This window comes from Solenopsis invicta, chromosome 1 (assembly GCF_016802725.1).
Source record: "Solenopsis invicta isolate M01_SB chromosome 1, UNIL_Sinv_3.0, whole genome shotgun sequence".
NCBI classification, from domain to species: Eukaryota; Metazoa; Arthropoda; class Insecta; order Hymenoptera; family Formicidae; genus Solenopsis; species Solenopsis invicta.
The window spans coordinates 24,142,662-24,159,091 of NC_052664.1; the positions used below are offsets into that span (position 1 = coordinate 24,142,662).

The 16,430-nt window shown below is 35.0% G+C and overlaps 3 protein-coding genes across 3 annotated transcripts in view; 1 reads left to right on the forward strand and 2 right to left on the reverse strand.

The window, feature by feature from the left end:
• Positions 1-267: 267 nt before the first annotated feature.
• Positions 268-755, reverse strand: LOC113004751. The gene is made up of 2 exons (XM_026139017.2): positions 620-755; positions 268-562 (listed from the first exon to the last, which is right to left on the reverse strand). The coding sequence occupies exons 1-2, from the start codon at positions 725-727 to the stop codon at positions 353-355; spliced, it is 318 nt and encodes a 105-aa protein (XP_025994802.1). The 5' UTR covers positions 728-755; the 3' UTR covers positions 268-352.
• Positions 756-819: 64 nt separating this feature from the next.
• On the forward strand, positions 820-2,333 carry LOC105202096 (mediator of RNA polymerase II transcription subunit 22). The gene is made up of 2 exons (XM_011170481.3): positions 820-1,020; positions 1,862-2,333. The coding sequence occupies exons 1-2, from the start codon at positions 918-920 to the stop codon at positions 2,179-2,181; spliced, it is 423 nt and encodes a 140-aa protein (XP_011168783.1). The 5' UTR covers positions 820-917; the 3' UTR covers positions 2,182-2,333.
• Positions 2,334-2,396: 63 nt separating this feature from the next.
• The window catches only part of LOC105202094 (serine-rich adhesin for platelets), a 42,229-nt gene continuing 28,195 nt past the window's right edge, over positions 2,397-16,430 (reverse strand). The window contains exons 3-4 of the mRNA XM_039454591.1: positions 4,972-5,161; positions 2,397-4,702 (exon numbers count right to left, since the gene is read on the reverse strand). Of these exons, the coding sequence (XP_039310525.1) occupies positions 4,479-4,702; positions 4,972-5,161 (414 nt within the window). The 3' untranslated portion in view covers positions 2,397-4,478. The remainder of the gene's footprint in view (positions 4,703-4,971; positions 5,162-16,430) is intronic.

Genomic DNA, 16,430 nt, shown 5'->3' on the forward strand with positions numbered 1-16,430 from the left:
GATTAAATTAATCTTTTATGAGTTAATCAAAGTTTGTTCAAGGTCGTTCTAAATAGACCAACTAAAGTTCAACAAGCTAAACGGAAAAAAATGACTTGAAGACTGTTCTACTCGAAGAGTTTCCGCAATAAATATTTAAGGCATCATATTCTGTTATATTTCTTCCTACCAACAAAATTGACAGTCGACATTCGATAAAATTTTTTTTCGACAAACTTAACCATCAAAAGAAATTTTAGCGGTCATTTTATCATACCCAAACTACTCTCGCCATCTTTTATTTATTACAAAAAGACGGTGTGACTCCCAATATCTCTCTTTTTACATATTGTTGTTGTATGTGCTTCCTCCCTCAAGTCGATTTTTCATGATTGAAGATCGTGATCGCTATTTGATGTATGCTCCACAGCGATTGTCTTGGCAAGGTTATACTCTCGATAGTTCGCCATTGCTTTCCAAGAGAGATGGCGATCAATTGAAAATCTGACATATTTTCGGTAGATTTGAACTTGCATCTTCGGCACGAAAAGCAAACGCGCAACTCTTGCGCCACGATCATCACCTGAGAAGTAAATACATATAATCAGTACAAGAAATACGGGAAGAAACCACGATTTACCTGTATATATTTTGCATTCTGTCTCGAATCGAAACAATAGAAAGTCGCTTTGTCGATTCGATTACTCGAAGCAGGTCGATGAGTGGTGCGAGTGCTAACATTTGCCATCCCTTCTACTGCTTTCACCTGCTGGAGTATTGTAGAAAAGGTTCCGAAATAGCATCACTCCGCACACATATCGTTCATTGTACTACGCATGCGCAAGATTTATCCCCCTCCCCTTCCGTTTGGTTGTATTCTGTCTTCCGAATACCTCGGTGATAGTGTTGCACATGTTATTTCGTTTTAGTGCAACACGATGGCCACACAACGTGCACTTCCCCAGAGTAAAGAGGCGCTACTGAAATCATACACAACGAGGTTAAAAGACGATGTAAAATCCATGCTGGAAAACTTTGAAGGTACGTCTCTAACCTGTGTCTAGATATCCTAACCTATCGTTCGTAAGCGTCTTTGCCTCCAATAATTAGGCTTGTATTTTGTAGTCGAATTTACTATGGGTTTTTTAATTTTCCTCTTTTTTCCTTCTGTCTAATTGTATATTGATTATAATCACACTTTTTAACTGTAAAAAGTATATTAGTAGGTACAAAGAACAGACTATTATTGCACTTTGATAATTATTTTGGTTCTTGTTTAAGTATGTGTGTTAATCTATTTAATCAATGAGATTTGCTTTGTTTCATCACAATAGAATTACTTCGGAATATATACTCAAAATTTTTTATATTTTATGGCAAAACTAGGAGTCGAGATAAAATTTGTAGCTCGACATCTGAAGTTAATACTCCAATTTTAGTTGTAATTTTGTAGAAAGTTTTAAATATATTTAGAAAGTTGCTATGAATTAAAAAGACTATATTCATTACTATGGCATATTCAACCAATAGAGTAATAAAGCAAAAATATAAGTGTCAGAAAAATTATTAATATCAAAAGCACAAGATATAAAGAAATGAGTGTAAAAACAAATTATATATGTATTAATTATTCTTAACATTATAAACATTATATAATAAAGTTAAAAAAAATAATAAAAATTTATATTGTAATAATATCTGAATATTAGCTTTTAATATTATTTCATTATATAAAAATACATTTTTGTATGTATATGCATGTGCTCATATGTGTGTATATATAAATTTGTAAAAAGAAAAACTTTTATCAAATATTTAACAATTTGCCTTTGCTTTTATAATTTCTAATATCTAAATTCTGGTATATTTCTGTTATTTCCAGAGATAATTAAACTCGCAAAAGGTGAAAATGACTCTCAACTATCTCGAATGACGCAATGTGAACAAGATACATATGAAATGCATGTCAGAGCAGCTAATATTGTGCGTGCTGGCGAATCATTAATGAAACTAGTTTCTGACATAAAGCAATATTTAATCCTCAATGATTTTCCTTCTGTAAACGACGCCATAATACAAAACGGCAAATTATTTAGGACTAAGCAAGTAGAATGTGATCAAAAACTGGCTTCCCTGAGGGACGACATGGCAGCGGATTTATATGATTTGGAAGAGGAATATTATACCTCAATATACAAATAACATTAGTTTAACGTTAGTTTAAGTTGAAGCTTAATTTAACGCTAGTCCTGTAATATATGTAAGACTGTTTTCTAATTTGAATTACAAAATATGATTCATTCATTCAACTTGTACATTGTCCGTTTATTTAAATAAATAGGATTAAATTTGTATAATGTTTTATATTGTGTCTTTAATTTTGTGGAGATTTATAGACGAGAATCTTAAATAAGAAATAAGGAGTAATTGTCTCTTTTATTACTTCGATATTTTGTAACACATAGACAATACATCACACGATACTTTTACATATTTAAGAAGGTAGTAATATAGATCCAAGCTTCAGTTATTATAGTCACCTCACAATCGTTTCCACTTACATTATTGTTTACTCGAAATGTGATTTTATGATTTTGTACAACGGTAATTTACAAAACTGTTATACAGCTCTCCTGTATTGGAGCTTACAATTGATTAATAAAAAAAAAAATTGAATTAAAAAAAAGACCTATACGTATACAGTTTTTTCAATCTGGAATGTTGCACTAACATAATCTGACTTGCTTTTTGAAATGTTCGTGTATTGTAGCGACGAGATACAAAGAGTATCGACGACTTGCTAAGTCTGACCAATAATTGGAAATTATGTTTTACACTAGAAAAAATTAACAAAAATATCACAGTGTAGACACAACGCTGTGACACAAAAACAAGTCTTTCAAACAATGCGGTACATCACAAACTATTCAATGAACTGGTACAATATCTAAATAAAGTAAATACATTTGAAATTCTAACAAAACGCGGCAGCAGTTTTATTTTTAATGCACCTTCGTAATAAATTATTTTTTAACGCATTTTTTTCGTTTGAATCAGTCCACTGTCCAAGTAATAAAATCATATTAACTACATATCGTTATACAATCATACATTATTAAATACCTACACCTACACGATTCAAAACAATGTTTTTAATTATCCGTGGTAACGCATCTGAGATGCTACATAGACAATACAAGAAATTAACACAAAAAAAAACAAAACATGAAAGCTGATCTTAAAGCAATGTAATTTTTTTCTCAAACTTTTGTGACTTCTCAATTAACTTATCTTGGATGGCTTCTCAAACCCACAATAATTTAGTATATACAAAATTCAATTTCCTTATATATAAAATTAATAATTAACATTAAATCGTCGTTTCTCTTTTATCCACGCAACTTCTATGTTGGAAAGCTATTAGTTTTATGTATTATGATTCTTGAAAAATAAATGCACAAACTCAATATGAAAAGACACGCTGTAATGGCTCATCTTCGCATTTGCAAGGCATAGTATGATTTGCCATACATTCGGTACAAATAACGATGTGTTTTGAAATTTACAATTCTTACAGTTTTGTCGAACTGGAACACTTACATTGTACATATACATTATTAAATATACTAAGTAGACTTACGTTCTACTTTGGCAAAAACGTTTACAAATCTAAACTCGAGCTGTTTCTTTTTCCCCCTCCAATTGAATCTCAGAGACATTCAATCCTTTGTCTCTTTTTCTACAAAAAACTCTGGCCTTTTACTGGCAGCTTGAACACTCGCAGCTTAGCATTAAAGTAATCTCAAAAAGGTTACAAAACTCTTGATTCTCCCGCGTCGATTTTATCCTCTATATTATAAAATACGCCAGAAAGATGATATGTTCTCTTTATCTTTTTTCCTCTAAGCAACGGAGTTGCTGGGCTCTTCCTTTCGAGTGCTATTACAAAAAAGCAGCACTACATAGCGTATCTTGGCAGTTTCGATGATTCATTGTGTAGGAAAAGTCCGTTGATTTGACATAGCGTAACGATATAAAGTAAATGCATATACTTGGAATGATACTGTTAGTTCTTACTTAATCATCTAAATAAACTTCGCTTTTAATACTCGACGCGTTCATGAGCGGAGATTGCGCTTTTGATTCCTTTCATAATTAAAAAAAAATTTGCTTAATTTAATGTGCATTTGTGACGATGACTTATCAGTGGTCCAACATATCGTCCGACCACGAACGCGAACGTCTAAATTTGTTTCCTATGAAAAATTCTTTATATGATTACGTGAGCATTTGTCATAAATCATTTTTTTTTCTTTTTTTATTAAAGTTCATTATAATATATTGATTCTTTTGCATTTGTGTAGTTTCTCGCGATCTTCTCGCCGCTAGGAAAAAAAGGAATACTTATTGTTAGCTTTATAGTTTCATTATCGTTTCGTTCGTTCGTTCTATTGCTGCGGAACGTTGAGCTGGCGAATGGTATTAGTCTGCATTTCTTTTCAATAAAGAAGATCGCCTGTTGTCTCCGAGCCCCAAGCGCCCGCGTCTTGAGCCGGTCTCAGGTATTCCACTTCACTCGCATTCTCGGTTTGCCCGGTTGTCGTCGTCGTCGTTGTTGCTGCTGGAGTGGGAACCATCAGTATAGCCCTAGTGATGCCCAGCTCGAAGCCTTCCGATGACAGATCCACTTTGCTAGGTGTATAACTGGCTAATCCACCACCACCTGTAAATAATGAGCATCGAGTAGCTGCGGATGTGTTCATTTTGCTTCTATTTTTACCGTCTATTCAATTTAGCATCTGTATATCGGTTATAAATAAAATTATTCAAGTTAAAGTTTAGCTAAGATAAAGAAATTTTCAATGATTTTGTCAGCGATATGTCCGGAATATTTTGAGATTTATTATTAATTTCAATTCGTTTTAATTATATTGAGTTACGTCAAAACGACTGCAAAAATATTTTGAAAATGGGACTCGAGTTTAATCTTACCGAGAAGGGACGGCATGCTCGTCGTCGAGCTGGTTGTCGAGGAGATTTTATTGTTGCTCAGCGTAGATTGTTGCTCGGCCACGGAACTAGAGGTTTCGCCGTCCACGCTGCTGGTCTCACCTTCGAGGATCGACGCCTCGCTGGGATACTCGAAAGTACGTGTGGCGGTGTCGTCGAACTGTATTCGGTGCTGAAATGGCAATAATTTAATTTAATTAATCCGCTGTAAATGAGCATGATACGATTTGCATGGAAATATCGTGCGTTTGCGATAATGTAATTTATTTATACGTGCACGCGCGGGGCATGAAGAATCGCTGCCGGGTGTGTGCCCGAGGGTATTCGCATATGTAAACACATGTTACGCAGCAAGCGCGGCGATTTATGTTCGCCTTTTGCGCCTTCAGCGGAACAGTTATACGTGGAAAAATTTTGCGAGGCGCGCTTCGTGTAATAAGCGTTGCCGCGCGCGGTACAAATGAGATACGGGGAGAACAAACAACGGCAACCGCATGTAATGTAGTCTCGAATAACAGTAACCGGTCACACTCGATGCTTTTTCGACCTGCGAGCTGTGAGTAGGAGACGATCGCTCGTCCGCCCATCCGTCGTCGTCGTCGTCGTCGTCGTCGTCGTCGTCGTCGTCGTCGTCGTCGTCGTCGTTGTCATCTTCGTTAATATCTACGAATTGTCAAGAGAGAAAAGCACACTTTTGTTTCCCCTGTAGATGATAAAACGTCAGTCATCGTATTAATATACGATAAAAATTTAGAAGATAATTAGATGATACATTGTTTTGATTGAATATTATATGCTATATTTTCTTTATTTATTTAAAAATTCCCACTCCTTTTGCGATAAATAATATTTTTACAAAATTTGAAGTTAAAACCGGATTTTATGCAAAAAGAAAATTTTTTGCGTATTTCCGTCAATAATTTCTTGTATCCTAAAATAATGTAATAAAGTAATTTTTTGTTACTTAAACAATTTTTATACATTATATAAACAGTAAATTTATTATTTAAATAAAATAAAAATAAACAAAGATATAAACTGTACAATTGTACACAGTTTATATATTATTTTTTTGTTGAATGTAATATTTAGAGAATTCTATACGTTTTAACATTTTTGAAAATATTCCTTTATCCGCGTGTATATGCGACATAAATGTTCTACGAATATTTTTCGGACGCGATGTAACGCGAAGATTTACATCAATCCGCGACCGGCTAGTCTGGCGATAACAGTACCGGCGATTATTTCAACTAGGGGTTGACTGCTCGCTTCGTATAATTATACATATGCACCGTTTTCTCTCTTCCCAAGGCGTCGCGGTGTGAGGCCGAGACAAAAAAAAAACCAAATCGACAGATCGATCTCGGCGGACGTCTAGCAGGACGTTTCTTCGCGGCACGCGATCCTGAATTGCGCGCCCGTGACCTGATAAAATCATTATTCATGTACCCGTCGTTTTTTTTCCTCGTCTTTTTGGCGTTGCCGACGTAAACCATTCCAAAATAAACGTTTTAAGCCGCTTTACTGTGCGCTTTCTAAAGCGTCGCTCCACTTTTCCGGGGTACGTCTCGTATACTCCTCGTCGCGAATTGCAATTAGCATTTTCTCACCGAGCGAGTGAATGCGACAATCATGGACCGTTCCGGCCAGCTGGCTAAGTGGCATCAACAGCAAAACTTGAAGAACGAACGCGAGACTTTCCATAGTTATCTACAGAGATCCCTCCCCCTCCTTCCTTCCCCGCGACGAGCGAATTTAAATACTACGCTTCAATGCCTCGATTAGATCCACCTCGTCAGATTCAGATCTTCCATCGATCGTAGAAATTGATGTTGGCGTTATTAAAAATAATGATAGTAGATCTTGTCCGCTGCGCGATAAAATTGATAACGAAAGAGAAAAGTTTCGATAAATGCCCGCGATAATAATCGCGTACGGGAGAAACATGCTGATTCCTTTTTATGTATGCCACTGTCCAATCTACTCGATAAGATATTTTGATTAATTGACGCTGCCGACCTTAAGATGAAATCGAACGTTGATTTCAATACACTGCAATTACATGGCTCAGCGTTGCGTATTTCGCGATTACACGTGATTCTTCCTTGTGTGCATTGTAATTACGTCGTAATTATGTGACTTATTGTCTCGAATTTTTACGAACGATTCTGATACTTCATTGGAAGTAAAATCCTTGAAAGGAATTATCTGGATATTTTTAATTGAATGTGGAAGTCAATTTTCATATCAGATTCAGCACGACAAATTAATCACGAATATCGGTGAAAATACTAAAGACACATACATGACTTTTATCGGAAAGTAATTAAAATAATAAAAAAAGAGTATATTAAAGATACTATCAATAATGTGGCAATCTACAATTCTGATGTTGTTAAGCAATTCATCTTTTTAGTAAAGATACTCGTTGATTTTAGCACATACTAAAAAAAATAAAATAAAATATTCAAAACAGAATTTATAAAAAATAATTAAAATTCTGTACAGATCGGAAAGGTAATTATTGTTATCTGCACTTACTCAATTGAAATCTTTTTTGTGAGTATACTGTTCACGTTTCTGAAAAATTAATATAATTACGTGCCTTAAAGACGCAGAAGTAAGAATAAATTTAATAGCCAGTAACTGGTGAACGGGACGTTCGCCGGTTGCAACCATTCCATAAACAACTTAATGGACAGGATGAAAATCTGTGTCTCGGAGTAACGTAACTTTTCGCAGCAAGAATTTTCCTCGATTGGCAACATCGCCGTAAAAAGTGTTATGCTTTTCTAACGGCGCTGTAAGAAAGCCCGGGGCGTCCTGCGTTACTGACCATTTTCTCCTTCAATTTGCGATAGAAGATAGCAGCATCTTTTCAATCGTGAAAAGATGCCCAGGAAAAACGGAAACGAAGACGGCGGCAGGAAGACTTTCTTCTCGGCGAGAAAATATTGTCGATAAACGTGGCGTGACGACTGGCGAGAAGCAAACATCAAAATGGAAAGTCTCTGTGCGACGATTGATAGAGATGTACTATACGCGTGTAAAAAAATTGCTTTAAAAGTTGCGTGCAAATTGTAGCACGAAGTCGTGCGTGCATTGGCACAATCGCTGCATTGATTTTTTTACGAAGAATACAGCGGAATATTCTCGATCGATGGAGCGTGTCGTTACGTGCCGCATTGTTACGTATATTGTTATCGTGGAATTTTAAGATTTTAGAAGAATTTCTAATATTCTCTCTCTCTCAAAAATTCTTTAAAAAATCTTTTTTTGTTTCTTTAACACGATTCTCTGACAAATAATGCCTACTAAAACATAATCTTTTGTCTCGCTGTTACAGGTTTTGCATACTTTTACGTAAGACAGAGTTTCTAATCTGTTCATCCGATACAGATAGGATTCTCTTTCTCTCTTATTCCTATTTCATAGTTCGTCTAGAAATTAAAAAAAATTTTTAATATTTTTGAAAATTGCTCAATATTTTTTTTTTTTTGTTTCTTTTGAATGATTCTCTAATCGTAGAATTTTCCAAGATTTGAGAAGAATTTCTAATATCTTGAATCTGTTTCTGAAATACTTCAATACGACTGTGACAAAAATAAAATCCATCACACATGAAATGACATAAGTTGCATATGGGTAGCATAAACTGTTTGGATCAATGAGCATTTTATGTAAATCAATATTTATGCTGACGACTTTATGCTGGATAATTATTGGTCTAACGGTCTAACGGTGTTTATGCTCTTTTATGAATTTCATATGCGACGAGCTTCCTATTGCAGCAACAGTATCAGACGAGAGATTTCGAGAGCAGGTTTAGAAACTCTTTTATTTTTATGTAAAAAGTTACAAAAGCTTTCGTAAATATTAACTCTTATCTTGTTCTTACATTTTCTAGCAATTCTAAATTCATCCTCCATGGAAAATTGAACTTGATCATAAATTTTGGTATTAATTTAAATAATTACAACGCGTCGCTCTATTTGTATGTTTATTTCATAGATCCGCGCTTTTATTAAGCGAAGATCCGTCTCAAGCTGACTTTCTCAGTTTTCAACAATAAGTGACTTGTAGCGAGCGTATCTTCTACTCGGCACATTACTATAATTTTGCTTACCTATATGTATCGCCTGAATAAAATTTGGTCAAGAGGACAATTTTTCTACTTTCTCTACACTTAAAATATTATGTTGCACCTCGCACGTGTACTTTCGCTTCATTGGCGCTCGCGAGAAACGAACATTACATACTTTACCCGCGTGCAAAATTTTATTAGCATTTCATCTTCTCGTTACTGCAACAACTTTTAACATATAGGCTCTATTCGTCTCGTTGTTGGCACGGACAATTAAAATTCTTCTAGCTACGAGAAGAATATAAAGAAAATTTTATTCCTTTTCAAAATTGCCGCATGATAATAAGTGTCAGGGATCAAATGGCTGGTCTAAAAAGTTAGAGAGAGGAGAATATTACCATCGATGGTCTATTAACAATATTGAATTCTTTGAACACATGTTTTTTTTTTATATTTTCTCTGCATGATAAGTCGTTTGTTGCTTGAATCTATTTTTTATTACTTTTACAAAAGTATAAAAAATTTCTTCAATGATTCATAAATTAAAAAAAAACTAAACAAATAAATAAATCATAAATAGTTATAACATTTATATAAAAAATTCACGGGAGAAAATTGTCGACTCGTGTATACACAGAATTAAAAATTACGTAAAATTCATTTCCTTACGTTAAAATTTTATAATAATACAATAATCGAGATTTATATAACGCAAGATAAAATTTTATATTCGCCATGTTTCACAGTATAATAAGGTTTTGGAAAGTGAATGGCTCGTATGAAGTAAGCGGAGATAACTGTACGTAATCTACACGTAAATCCTGTGCAGGGAGAATATCAGCGTGACCTTTGAAACCGAAGGGTGTACGGTTCTTACAGCAGCAGCAGCAGCAGCAGCAGCAGCCGCAGCCGCGCTACGATATCGCTCTTCCTAAAATACGAAGGCCGCGCAGCAGATAACGAAGGTATCGCAAAATTTATAGTCTCTAAGCGGCGTATTCTGCTAGGATCCGCGTGCTGGCTGCTCAAACTCGCGTATCTCGGAGTTTTCTACAACAGTGCTAAATGGACGAGCACATAAAGGTCATGCGGCGCGGCAAAAACTGGATGCAGACGCATCCGTTATGTCCTAATAAAACGCGGGTAAAACGTGCGTGTGGGTTTCTTTACGCACATCGTGCACGCATTTCTGACGCAATTTAGACGCAGCCCATGCGTTGTGCGATTGCTTGCTCGATCGAGCGAGTTGAGCAGCTTCGGAAGACCGCTCTCGAAACGTAAAATCCATCCGCTGGAATATGTACGACCAGTGAACTGATTATCGAATTTACGAACATCTTTGTGTGTTCAGAATTATAAGCCTACTTTCCTAAAACTGAGGATACGACATTTTTCGCTTCGTTATACAGCCAGAAATTATCATACCGTTAGAGACTTTAAATTATGCCGTTATTTCTTTACCGTAAAAAACAAATTTGGTTAATATATTTAAGAAGTTAAAATCATAGGATTTCCCATTTACTTTTCTGTTTTCATTTTCTTTTTAATAGATTTAGATCTTTTCTTACTCTGATGCCTCTTTGTGACAATGTGTCTTCTACTCATTACGCTATCAGTAATTATATTATAAATCAAGCAACTTGTCACTACGAAAGAATTTCTATTTACTTTTTAGATATATATATTTGAAGTAACGACATTTAAAGAGATTATAAGTATGTTCAAATATGAACTGCAACTATATATTTATAGATGGCTGTAATCATGCAAATTATAGTTATTAGTTATTATTGCTAAGCGAAAGTTTAAGAAAATAGTTATATTCACCATTTTTTTATTACGTTTGCATTTATATAAAAACATTTATTTTATTTCATTCCTATCACTTTTATTTTGACGATATACCAAACATTTTTCTGTCGATGCAGAGGCTGTCTGGAAAGATTGAGGCTAGCTATTTAAATGATTAACTAAAATAAAAAGAAATCAACATGATATGATCTACGAACAGTGTTCCGATGATGAAAAATTTTAGAAGCAACTTTGCAAATCGTTAAATTGTGATTTACGTAACGCATTCGTACAGCCGTTTTATCGGTCGTTCTCGCGTGACACGAATTCGATTCGATCGTATCAAAGCGCGCGGATGGATCGCTATGTTAATCGTCGTCAATTTAAATGCTTGACCGAGGAGCGATTAGAATGTGCCGCGGACAAGGTGAATTACTATAGATCCCGTTATTAACCGGCAGTGCTGCTGGGGAGATTACGCACATCCTACGCGCCTACATGTCTATGTGTCGTTTAATTTGCGTGTGTGCGAAACGACCTAGCCGATGGCAACGCATAAACGCGTCATAGAGGAAGGAAAGACTTGGCGGCTGAGCGTAAGCCGATTCGCCGATGCTTTCGTACACGGATGCGGAAAAGCAAACACGTAGCAGAATTGATTTTGACGGGTTACGATCCTAAACCTAATTTTATACTCATCTATGATCATTTTGCAATAATGCGAGGCTTTTATGACACTTAGCACGAAGACAGATTGTAACTTTCTATTCGAACTCAAAAGTCGCAGCATATGCGAAATTAAATCCATTACGTGAAGATTATTTCCTTTTTTTGCTGTTTTCATGCAATAGTTGCGAAAACATGTTAATTCCGCAAATCGGTAAGATGCGTAACGCAACAGGATTGCTTTGCTCTTTGTGGAGCAGTCAGCATACGTCCCGTAACGTGTAAAATTGTTTAAACACGTAAGCTTCAGTTCTCTTCAAGGATACAAAACTAGACCGTCGGTGTTTCAAAATAACTTGCGATTATGATCCATTTGTAAATACACGCTCAACGAACTCGAATTTCGCTGACTCAGTTAAAAATCGCGTAGCATTTGAATGTGATTACCGAAATGGAAAAAAAAACAACCAATCAATTTGAACTAATGTCTGTGAGGAAAGTTTAATCCATTGCTATGAATAGTGGATTTTTTTATATAAGATCCTTTTGACGAATTGTTTTCGTCGTCTAACTTTATTAAAACTTTACAAATTCTAAAATAAATTTTAGATTTTTTTACATAAAGATATTTTGGAAAAGAGAATACAAAAAGAAATAAAAATACAACTCTCTTATTATTGGTGAGAAAATAATGTGTTTTCTATATTTCATGTAATATCTAATTTATCTTTTAAATAAATGTAAAATAACTAATTGCAACAATAACATAATTGTAGTAGATTAAAGAATAGTCCGCATTATATTGTATAATAATTTGTATAATAAAAATAACACCATATAAATTGTATGAACAAGTATTTATATTCATACGAGTCTTGATGGCGAACATTTCTTTTTCTTCAAATTTTCTCAAGCTCGATTCAACTCGTAATGTGTAAATATTTTACGCATTAATTCTCCGTTGAAATTTAATGGCATGGGACATGCTGGCGACACGACGCAACATAATTGCTTAAATGTTGTGTCTACCATCCTTCACAGTTTCTTAGATTTGTATATTATTATATTGTGTACATTTCACGTATTATTCTACGCGACAAAATACTTCCATTGTTCCATACTTCCATTGTATTATGAAAAATGCTTTGACAGTATGTTTTGATTATGATATTTTTAAGTGATTTATTACGCAATACCTACAATGGTAATTACATTTTCCTGTTTTACTTTTTAATATACCATATACAATACAAATAAATTATTCATTTAAAACAGAAAAAAAATATCTTTACACTGTTTACATTTTAATGTACCATTTTCTGCAAGATTATATTATATATTTTTATGCATATATAATCGCATATTTTTGCAGAAGCACATTAAAACGCCGAGTTTCCGACAATTCTTTCACGTTTGCAAAAAAAACCTACGATTAATTACCGTGATAGTGATATTTTCTCGGAATACGCTTTGTTCACCGGCGGGAGCTTCCCATCATTTATAGTTGTGGCCGAAAAGAGTACGCGGCTAAGCGAAGGATGTCATTCGGTCGGAGATATATGGTGTCACTGGGTATAAAAGTTGAAGTGAGCAACACGCAACCCGCCGACAATTGTACACCTTATTCGATATTATGAACACCACCCATCTAGTTATTATTTAATAGCGCATTAGATATGCGTTTAACCAACAAGTAGATAATAACGGTATTTATTGTACTTTAATAAATACATCACACGCAAGATTATAATTTGTTTCCAGAGATGAATTGCACTCGTGGCGCAAAATTAATTAATGTATCACGTCAGAGATGAATGTCGTTAATATAGAGATGTGAAAGCTTTTACGGAAACAATAATTTTACTGCAGCATCTAAAAATTTAGCTAGATACAGATCATAAAATAATTTTATGTTGCGCCATCAAAATAATTATGTAGGACGTCCAAGCGTGATAACGTTGCTGCAAACAGTTGCGACACTCTAGTAACCAGGTTAAACGCCCGATACAAATTTTTAAACGGTTTAACATAATTATTTTCAGATCTGTATTTCAGCAAAATTATTCTTTCCGTGTAGTAATTCAAATCGTTTAAAAAAAAGACAAGCCATTAAGAGCTCGCATCGTGGATAAAGTTACGAAATACTGGATGCCACTTTATTCAATTTAATCGAGCAAGAGGTATTAGAGAAGAAAAATCTGTATGATTTAAAATTAAGAGACAAATCTACAGAAGCAAGTAAAATGTTTCTATATATCAAAAGATCCGTATCATTTTCCAAAGCATTTCTCTTATTTCAGTAGGAGTTTGGATCTTTATAAATAATAACAAAAAAATAAAAAAAAACACAGAAAATGGTTAAAAGAGAAACTTTCTCAGTTAACAATACACATATATTTCGCTTTTTACAGATACAAGTATCATGCAATAACTGAATAATGCGACAAGCTTAAACTTTTGAATCTTTCATCGTTCAATATTATCCAACATGCGAATAATATGCGAAAACGGGAGACGCGGTGCAATCATGCTCATCGAATGCGCGCGTAATAGATTGCATAATGCCCGCATACCCGTATGCCGCACTACCTCTCGCAATTAGCAGACACAAGCGTGCTTGTTGCGTGCATCAGGTCATGTGGCTGTCGCGCGCGGGCGTAGAAGTCGCGCGTAAATTACGTCGCGATCCTTTTAATACCGCGATCCCGACCGCTATTGTCTACCGTGTGTCTAAAGCCTCGGATATGGGTATGTAGGTACGCTCGGTGGCATGTTTATGCGAAGGAAAGAGAGAAAGAAAAGAAAAACCGGTGCGGTCGTTCACGTTGCGCGAGACGGAAGAGAATAATCGTTCGCGTGTTCCTCGCGTGAACGAGAGATACTTTGTTGACACTGTGTCCAGTTAAGTAATTTCTAATTTATTTAACATCCGCTCATGACGAATGTAACTGTATATGTTTGCACGTGCTAAAACAATCATTGAACGTAAATATGCGAGATTTGCGTGCATATTAGCAGCAAATAGCATAGCGTCGAGATAAACAGGAGAAGAATTGCAAATGTAATTTTCCTTTTATTTATTTTTTTACTGCGCGCTACGTGAGAATTAAGACAAAAAAAAACGAGAGGTCGATCTCTTACGTGTGTATCTAATTCTATCAATGTAGATTGATTTTAATAAAAATAAGTTGAACTCAATTTAACTTTCTTTTTATCTTCTTGTGGGTTTAAGAATTATTAACAGCAACCCATTGATGAAATAAACGTTACATACATAAAATTATTTTTTGCATACCTGTTGCTTTTGACGGCGGCGGAAACTATCAACTGTCAATTTTTCCGCGATGCATTATGCATTATGCAAAGCAACGAAGTATTCCATTTATTCGCTTGCATTTTCACGAAACGTAAAATGCAAACTCGTCAGACTCGTATAACAAAGCTGTCTCACACCTCGGTCACGTCGATACAGTAATTTACAAATTCATTATGCAGATTAATGTACAATTGCCTTTCCACGAGCAATCTGTTATTATCGTAGTTTCGCAGAAGACATCGAAGTAAGCCCGACATTCTCTCTTCGAGAGGTGCTTCGGAAACTACTCAAGTATGTGGTTAATAAAAATGAACGTTCTTTTTTTTTTATGGGTCGCGATAGCGTGAGAGAAAAGCTATGCGGTACGGCTCGCGGCCGTGCAGCACCCTCGCATACCGCCTTGCACAATAAATTTAACATAAAATTCAGGACTCCTCGCTCGCGTGTCTTATTACGAGTCCTTGTGTTTCCCGCGCGGAAAAAGTTTCTCACGAGGAACGTACCATTTTCCTCGATAAGCCGATTGGTCTTTTAGGGCCGCTCTCTTTGTCCCGATTTTCCAACGCGGCCTTACGCGGAGGAAAGGTTTATTACTCGACACGCGGGACAAGTATCAGCCATCGAATCGAGTTTGCTAGCGAAGTGAAACCGCGCAACGCGACGCACAGAATGAACCGCGATACAGAGTGAATCGTAAAGCGCGCGTTATCTCGGTACGCCGTAACGGATCGGAGGAGAGAAGAAAATCTCCGAGCTCTCCTCTGGCGACATTTTTTACGCCTTTAGAACTGTCGTTTGCAAATCACGTGTTACGGGAAAAAATTTGGATTTGTTATACCTTTGTATTTTTATTAAAATTTTGTCTCTGCTCTGATGAAACAAACCGTAATTCAATTTTCTATTCATCGGGAGTTATGACAAAATTTGTTATATAAATAGGACGTAAATATTCATTAATTTAAGCATCGATTTAAATATAAGATAATATTATTACTTTGGGAATTTTCAAGGTTGAAGTATCCATATATATTGAATGTATTCTTGGATGCTGTACGTGAGTTTCTATATTAGACTTGACGCAAAATAAGCGTTAATCTCGAAAGCATCGCATCGGCGGCATTAAATCGTATCGCAACTAACGCACAATAAAATTAAGATATATAGCGTAGAAGTAAGAGAAACGAGGAACGAGTTTTCCGCTGCGAGAGCAAGATATGTAGAAACGATAGCACATATATGCGTAGAATTCTTTAGATATACTTTCAAGAAAGATGTGTTAAAATAAAACTTCAGTCCTTTTTCTCCCAAACACATTTTCGACTAAAATTTGTATTTTTTTTTTGTACTAGGTATTTAATAAATATTTCATTTTTTTCAAATTTTCTATACATTATTTTTTTAAATTCTTGAGTCGACAACACAAGTGATAGCATTTGTCAACAAAAATATGTCAGTTGCAGGATACTTATCTCATGTAATCTACTTGATAAAAAAATTAACATCTTATAAACGTTAAAAATAATATATCTTAAAATTTATTTAAAATTTATTTAAAAATTATTTAAAAATTATATTTAATTT